This window comes from Triticum dicoccoides, chromosome 5A (assembly GCF_002162155.2).
Source record: "Triticum dicoccoides isolate Atlit2015 ecotype Zavitan chromosome 5A, WEW_v2.0, whole genome shotgun sequence".
NCBI lineage: Eukaryota > Viridiplantae > Streptophyta > Magnoliopsida > Poales > Poaceae > Triticum > Triticum dicoccoides.
In genome coordinates, this window is record NC_041388.1 from 325,250,630 (window position 1) to 325,258,904 (window position 8,275).

At 43.9% G+C, this 8,275-nt stretch overlaps 1 protein-coding gene across 2 annotated transcripts; it reads right to left on the reverse strand.

Annotated features, from left to right (window-relative positions):
• Positions 1 to 798: 798 nt before the first annotated feature.
• On the reverse strand, positions 799 to 7,635 carry LOC119301269 (lipid phosphate phosphatase 2-like). 2 transcript variants are annotated; one of them, XM_037578214.1, is made up of 8 exons: positions 7,427 to 7,635; positions 3,343 to 3,564; positions 3,151 to 3,238; positions 2,967 to 3,076; positions 2,740 to 2,833; positions 1,803 to 1,991; positions 1,635 to 1,694; positions 799 to 1,548 (listed from the first exon to the last, which is right to left on the reverse strand). In XM_037578214.1, exons 2-8 carry the CDS (start codon positions 3,556 to 3,558, stop codon positions 1,367 to 1,369), a joined length of 939 nt encoding a protein of 312 aa, XP_037434111.1. In that variant the 5' UTR covers positions 3,559 to 3,564; positions 7,427 to 7,635; the 3' UTR covers positions 799 to 1,366. The 2 variants fall into 2 exon arrangements, with proteins under 2 accessions (XP_037434111.1, XP_037434112.1); XM_037578215.1 differs by lacking the exon at positions 7,427 to 7,635 and adding an exon at positions 6,782 to 6,948.
• Positions 7,636 to 8,275: the final 640 nt, after the last annotated feature.

Sequence of the window (8,275 nt, forward strand, 5' to 3'; positions counted from 1 at the left end):
TGCTAGTTCAATACAAAATATGTACCCTATCATACAGATGACCTCCTGCATAGAGCTCTAGAACAAGATTACCAATATTATCTAACAAGCCAAAATAAAATAAAAAACACAAACGCATTCAAGCCAAATATGTCATATTTGTAATTGTTGCGGATGACACTTGCAGTTATTTATCAACTGTACGGGCATTACCTGATGAACTGATCGGAGTACATTACAAACAAGCAATATAAACAACTTCACCGCTACACCAGAAAAGCATGATGTTGCTTTGCCACACAAACAACAAAAGACACAGAGTCGTGTATTCCGCCGCGACGCGATCTGTGCATATTCCAGTAGCTACTTGCCCTGGTCGTGTACGTTGGCATAACCTGGAGCTGGAGAAGCATGAGGAGGAGGGACAAGAGCAGCCGGCGCTGGTGGTGGTGGTGGATAGCTGTCAGCCGGCGCCGGCGCCTGCGCCGCCTCCGGCACCGGAGAAGGGCGAGATGGCTTCTCGCCACAGCAGCTGAGCCGTAAATCGCCAAGGCAGGAGAGCTTGCCAAATGTGTTCCCCATGTATATGCCCTCCCCGTATGGAATGTATGATAATTGCTCTCTCCAGTCCAGTCGCTATATATTGGATGCCAAAATCAAAGATTAATGCAAGATAATACGAAGGCAGCATCGCATTCTCTCGTCACTCAGAGCACGAAACTCCCAAGCGCTTGGCTTGGAGACTTGGACTGAAAAAAAAGTGCTCTTTTGCCAAAAAAAAATATATATATAAAAAGAACACCAAGGCACACACTCGAGTTGAATATAATGTCATCCATGTGAACTGAATGTGGTTCCAGGCCCTACTTCTTAACAACAACATGCAATGGAACTTTACCGGACTACAGCTTTGCAATGGGTTATCCATTCCAGTCCCGGTCCGACCAGCTTAGCAGCCAGCAAGTCTTTGCTTCTGGCTTCATCACCGTGCAGACAACCAAACTTCACACTTCGCGTAACAAGTCAAGTAGTCAACCATGTATACATACTGCTTGCTCAAGAGCAAGAAGATCAACAACCATCCTCAGGGGCTCAGGGGGCAGAGAGAGCAAGAAATAATGCAACATGTTCACCGGCGTGGACGACGAAGCACTCCACTAGGTAATGTACAGCTGATCCTTACGAGGCTAACTATCCAGTTAACACAAACCAAACCTCTATTAAACACTGAAAACCCATACAGAGGTTGACGAAACGACAGCTCTACAATACACCAAACTGTGCATGAGAAAACAGCTGCTCTCCCCTGCCATGTGCATCGGAAACAAGCCCATGAAGAAGGTCAGGACGATCATGGTACTTTGGGTAGTCGTCTGATCCGGTCCTCCTAGTTTCCGTATCTCCTGCCAGACTCCATGGTGTCGAGAATAGGACTCGTGTCTCTTAGGGCGATCCCGCCCTGACCTTCCCCTTCTTCAGTCTCCGTGGGTGGTCGCACACTGAAGGAGTTTGCAATGCCGCTGTTGCGCGCCTCGGCTAGCTGGAGGGTGTATGCGTGAGGCCACAGTCCTGCAATGCAAATTGTTACTGTTATCACTGAAAAACATGGAGGAACACAAAAATCGATAAGTAATAAAACAGGTAAAAGGAGGCACCATCTGCATCATAAGGGTATGGGAAAAATTGCAGGTAGCAAAATGAAGCCACTGTGAGACCTGCAAAGGGAACAGGGAACAACAGGAGAAGAAAATAATTATAGGCATTTTTAGAAAAAATATAGAAGGTCACCTATGTGAATTTACAGAACTACGAAAATGGCAAACCTAAAACAGCTCCTGCAAACACATCTTGCCAGTGATGCCAGTAGTCATCCACTCGAGAAACAGCAACAAGTGCAGCAGTAAGTAGAGGCAGAACAATAATACAAAGCTTTGCAATATGACCTTTACGGTCAAAAACTGCGATTTTCCCAGTCAAGTACCACGTAAGGAAGCCTAGGCCGGCAAAAGACCCTGGAATAGATTAACACAAGGTGAAAGAGAACACAGTTATTAGATGATCAAACCATGACCTATTTGACAGAATTGTAACAGCACTGCCATAGATGCTAGATGTGCCTAATGAAAGACTGCGCCTTGACGTACCCGACCTCAGATATTGAATTGGCCTAAAAACTTTTTGCTTTTACTTAGAAATGCTTCTGACTGGACTTGTATTTCACCACAGGGCATGTTTCAACTACAACCTTGAGACAAGGCTAAGACTAGGCCAATTTTGTGGGGTCTCTAATCAAACACATGACTGATGTGCGTTGTCTAATCAAACTAATCACACAGCTGCTCCTACACCAAGCAGCAACCAAGCATCTAAACTGGAAGGTGGCACGCCGCACTTTCATGCCTGCCACTTCCTGGTTCACTGCAAATCACACCAAAGTGGCCAGTGCACCAGGCTGTCTCGTGCCCAATTGTGGCCTAGCCACCTGTGGCCCAATTGTGGCCTAGCCACCTGTCCGAGCTCCCCTGATTCCATGACTGCCACTAAGCCAGCCACCACAAGCAGCCCAACCAACCACAAAACAACAGGTAGCCATCACGGACTGTGTCAAAAGGATTATCACAAGGGTGTAAAAAACAAGCTCAAGTATGTAATGGAGTTTTAAAGAAAGAATGCTCAGGCATAGCTGACCAACAAATGCTTGACACCAATATTACCAAAGGAAACATTAGGTATTACTTAAGTATTCATGTCATCACTTACATGATGAGTGTCCACTTGGGAAGCTTTTGTGACCTTCTTTGATGACACTCTTCTCTCCATGGCACAGAACACCAGTAGTGACATTATCATAAAGCTGAAAACAGGGTCATTCGATGAGTTTTGGTCAATTTAGACTCCATACATGATAAGAACAACTGAACAGTGGGCAGGTCAACAAAGATGGACTTGTGGCTGAAAAAGGTGAAGTTCTCGGGTAGTAATCTTACATCCTTTCCATCTGGGAAACAGCGCCAGAAGAAATCAGGACGTGGTCGGCCAACTCCATCCTTAATTGCATCAGTAATCACCGCAGTTATGAGCACCGAATAAAGAATACCTAAATATGTGTTTCAAATTATTTCTTGTACATACATTATAAACATATTCATAAGCCCAAGAATATGTAAATACCCAGTATGCCATGGTGCAAATCATAGATATTCTTCTTCTTGAAGTAAATTCCACCAAAGATGACACATGGCAAGACAATTCCAATGAGCTGCAAATCAGGTGAGTTACAAAATTGGAACTATCTTTTGAATGGCACACAAAATGATGTAAGTAGTGAGAAAAAAGTCCAAAATTAGCAGCACAAGAACACACCGGAACAGCCCAAAAGGGCACAGTATTGCCCTTTAATGGATATCTCAAGTCAGTCATCATGTCCTTCCCAATGAAGCGGTGAAAAGGCTCAATTATATTCAACAGTCCATCTATGACAGCAAGGAGGAGAAGTATTATCCAGTCATACATGTGGAGTCTTGCCACTTTGGCTCCATGGGACTTTATAGTGTAACATCCTAACTGGATATCCGCCATTATGTCCTATAAATAACAAAGACAAAGGGAGCAAGACAAGAATTGGTGAGTAAAGTTGCAATAATTACAAGATAGACTGGATGTAATGCAGCTATGAATAATGAAATAGAAGATAAAAAATCAAAAAGAATTAATATCAAAAATAGGAGCACAAATACTTGCAGTTGTAGCATTACAAATGAAGACAGTGTTACTCTGCTTGACTGGCTTTTGTATATAATTATCTATCCCTTTATTTCATTAGTTTAATCATAGCAAATAGTGCTCCTACAATTCCAAATAAGTTGCGAGCTTGACTGGAAAATGATTATATTTATAGGCTATAGTTTCCAATTATCAAACATTAGCGTCTCATATAAAACTAGTAATACTGTAATACTATTTTACGCATAAACACGGTGATTAAGGAATGTCAAATCAAAAACATGACAGCCCAAAGAGCCCACTGTAGCGAGCATGAAAATCCTCGCCCAATCAAATTTGAAGTAATAAAATAATTATGAGAAAGCCATTATCAGCATAATTTATCACCTGGGCAAAATAGCAGGCTATAACTACAAACCACAGTAGATAAAAAGTTTGTTCTCATAGTAAACATCACAACCCAAAGGTTCTACCCTAGGAAACATGAAGACCAAGTCAAGTTCCTAACATAGAACCACTTCAGAGGGCCAGTATAACCAATTCAACATGATATATCTAGGACTTAGTTATATCAATTTGGAGTGCTGGCTACAACTTGCAAAACATCACATTACACTGAGGCGTGCAGGGATACCATAATGAATATTTCCAGGAAAGTAGCATGTTCCAAAAAAATCAGTACAAGGTCGGTTAGTCTACTAATATTGATGATCACTAACAAACAATTAATATCCAACTTATGGAATGTCAACAAAACCCTGAAACCTCTGAGATTTGGGTAACAATTCACAATAATCAGAAATGTAATTAAATACCAGGACATCTAATCTGTTGCTGCCAACTAAACAGTAAGGTTGCATCCCTCCCATTGTAATCATTTGTTAAGTCAACAAAACAAGAGTTGAATGTTGATAGGGGCTTGGGACATCCATCGACCTCCAATTAAGGTGATAATTAGAAAGTGCTAATCCTAGTCCAGGAATCTGGAGAGCTGACAACATAACAAGTCACCCGCAAAAAAAAAGTCTGCGCAACTAATATGATTATTAAGTTCCAGGATAAGTGGGATGGTGGAAAACTGGCCCTCGCATCGCTCTCTCTTGAGCAACTCGAGGATGACCCAAACTCTAGCCCCAGCCTCTCGAGAGCAACTCGAAGGCTGGCCCGCGTGGCTCTTGGTGACAGTGGCAGTGATGTTCCCTCCTGGTGCGCTCCTCTTGCAGGGCCAGAAACCAGGGCGGCGGCCCTGGAAGGCGGGCTGCACGGACTGCTCCCTGGTGACAGCAGTGTTGGCTGCTTTCCTTGTCCATGTGGGCAGTGGGTGGTCCTAACAAGGACGGCACAGTACGCCGACGAAAGCTATGCCTTTGGGTGTTGCGTCCCTCTTGGGGGCTTCACCGCAGTTCTTCCATCCCCTTTCAGAGTCCCAAGTGACAACCCATGTCCATCTTGTCAGGCTCGGTGGCGGCGCAACGCAACATTACCCCTCCTGGCATGCCACCAGAGATCCCAATTCCCTTCTGGGTGTGGTGTGATGGCTTCTTCGGCAGGCATGGATGGTGACTTGGAGCATCTTCGGTTCGAGATGATGGTGGCTCCGTTGTGCTGTCTCTTCATGTGAATACGTCGGCAGTTGCCCCAGTCCCTTCTGCTTGCTCGCAGAGTCGCGCTCCTCCGTCCGGAGCAAGTTTGATAGAGCGTTGCATCGTGGTCCAGTGATTTTATCCAGGGGATGTGGGTTCGCTTGTGGTCGGCTCCTTTTGGTGCTTCCTGTTGTGCCTATGCAGCTCCTGTGCTTTTGCTCGGCGGCAAGCTAGCATCATCCAGCAGTGCACTCCTCGTGACGTTCCCAGGCTAGGGGCCTGGTGTTCATTCTGTGTTGTTTGCTCTGCTCGCTTTGATTAGCATGGTCTTCTTTGATCTGCTTTGAAAGAGGGTTGCCTCAACACCCTGTATCCTTCGGCCGTGTTGCTTATAAAACAGGATGAAAGCCTATTCTCTAAAAATTATCATGTCCCACAGATAACAGATGAAACCAACATCAAGCAGTGATAGCGTTTGAAATATAAATTTCACTCTTGATTCTTCTTAAACTCAGGAGACCAGAAATATTTTTTAAATCGCTAAGCTCAAATAAGTACCAGTACAAGTCTACAACTGTGTGAAAGAATATGCAAAACTTAAGATGCCATTCAGTTGATAGAAACTAAATGGCTTGGAATTCTTTTAGAGATGTCAGCAGCAACTTACTGGCCCATATCTAAGTTACAAATTATTTCTACTCATAATCCTGTCTTGGTGTATTTATTATTTCACACAATTATTCTCTTTATGTAACTGGTTCCTAAACAGTTGATAGTTCCCTATATGACTTCACATCACAAAAGAATAGAAAGGCCTGCATGATCTATAAAAATATGATAGGAAGGATGAACGCAAACTAGCAATGGAGAAAACAGGGATATTGTAATATAGACTAGAATTGAATCCTGGTATAGACAAGCTACTCTGATCATATTAAGGATTGCAGAAACAAGAAGGGCTTGGTAGGGCTAATATTGCAGTTCGAGTCTTCTAGGAATATAAATGTTTCTGATTTAGGTGCTCGAAATTACTCAACGTATTAAAATGCTTATCATATGGAAGAAGCAGAGCTTGAATATTCATATGCAATCACAGAGGTTTGGACATAACAACAATGGTACAGCCAGCATCGGTGTTCTGCTATGAATGCAAATTTTTGCTTTATTTCTTCCATCACTTGAGAAAAGATCTAAGAATGCAAGTTTACTATGTAGTATTCATAAAACAGTGAAAGAAGACTGTAAATATAATTTGTAAAGATCTGACCGTCAGCATCACTATACATGAAAGACTGCAAAGATTGAAATATTAAACGGTCAAATAAACCGGAACAACATGGAAATCTTCCTTGTGACCAAACAACTAAACGAATTTAGGGTGAAAATCCAACTAGTTGAAGCTGACAAACCCAAGGAGTAAACAGAATCATGCATGAACAAAACAAACTGTTGACTATAAGCTCTTAATGATCCAGAAATCAACACACTGCATGTACCTCCGAAACTGAGAAAACACAGTGCCAATCGCTGAACAGAACTGTGGAAGCCTCAGTGTAACCAAAACTCCCAAGTCACAGAACAAATAATGTTTGGCCCTTGCTTTAGTCCTGAACAGGCCAGCTTCGAAGCTAATAGACAAAACTCGTTCGGCTGATTCGACCACTTGACCCTTGAAACACTGGAAACGGTTGGCTCGACGTCGAAATTTCCAAGCCAACTGGCAGTAAAGATTGAACGGGTACGGCCTAGAGCAGCTAGCTATCTATTGCTGGTACGTACTATATATCACTTTAAAGATCGTCCGTCGGTGGAGCGGTTGTTTGCCCACTGCCGCTTGACTCTAGCCTCTAGGGGGCCGGCCGTACCAATGTTTGGCACCAAACCCTGTTGACGCGGTTAGCAGGGCCCGATTCTGCGCCCTGCACAGTACGAACCTAACCAAAACCATGGAGTGGGTGGACTGGATTTCTGAAGCAGCAGCACACTCGCAGCGGGGATAATAAACAAGTACTAGAATTAAAGGAAAAGAAGGAGGGGATTCGGATGGATTGCCCCCGGGTGCAGCGAAGGAGATACGATGCTCCGGAACAAAAACAAAAAAAAATCCGAACTCGAGGAACAATCAGGACAGCGTTCCTTACCGACGCGAGAAGGAACCGAGCGGAGTCGGATCTCCAGCGCTCCGCCCTGGAGGATGCCGGGGAGAAGACGGTGCTCCGCGCCGCCGGCGACGGTGGGGCGCGCCGGGTGGATTGCGGGACTGGGAAAGAGGAGGAGACGAGGGTTGGTGAGGGGATTATTAGTGGTTGCTTTGTCCTCTTGTTTTTGAGGAAAAGTCGAGAGGGCAATTTTGCTTTTCAAATGATTTTGAATCTACTCTACAGTGTGCTGTATATGAAACCGTCTGGTAGTGTTGTGGTGGGCGGCGGTGTGGGCCCAGACAAACGCTTGAGAGTTGAGGCCTGTCCAGATACCCGAGACGACAGCCTTTGTTGACTGCTGCTATGGGGCGCGTGCCGCCGTGCGAGAACGACCACAGCCAATGGTTTTACTACCCAATTTTGAATGAATTTTATCCTCTCTTGTTCTAGATTTGCCACAGCTGTGACGTCTAACGGAAATTTAGTATTTCAAAAATATGTATGTCAGGCATGAAAAAAGCTCATCATTCCTCGGCACGCTCTAGCAGTTCGCTATGCACTCGAGCTTCTCCACGCGAATATGTCCAAACTATCCTAGATAATGTTGGACAAACTTGTCTCTAATCGATGATATCGCAACTCCATCGCAAAATAAAATAAAATGATATCCCAACCCTATTTTGTATTTTTTTTAGGAATGCCTTTATGGCTCACTTTATTGCTTAAATCAGAGATACATCATCGATTAATAAAGACAAAATAAAGCTAGAAAGTTCCTCAACCCACACATCTGGTGATCATCACAATCTTTAGCTAGAGAATGGGCGACTAAATTGGCCTTCTTTGGAC

Coding starts and splice junctions, on each gene's coding strand:
- LOC119301269 (XM_037578214.1), bottom strand. CDS start 3,558: ATGGCGGATATCCAGTTAGGATGTTACACTATAAAGTCCCATGGAGCC. Junction 3,239..3,342: donor TGCCCTTTTGGGCTGTTCCG/GTGTGTTCTTGT, acceptor CCTGATTTGCAG/CTCATTGGAATTGTCTTGCC. Junction 2,834..2,966: donor GTTTCCCAGATGGAAAGGAT/GTAAGATTACTA, acceptor CCCTGTTTTCAG/CTTTATGATAATGTCACTAC.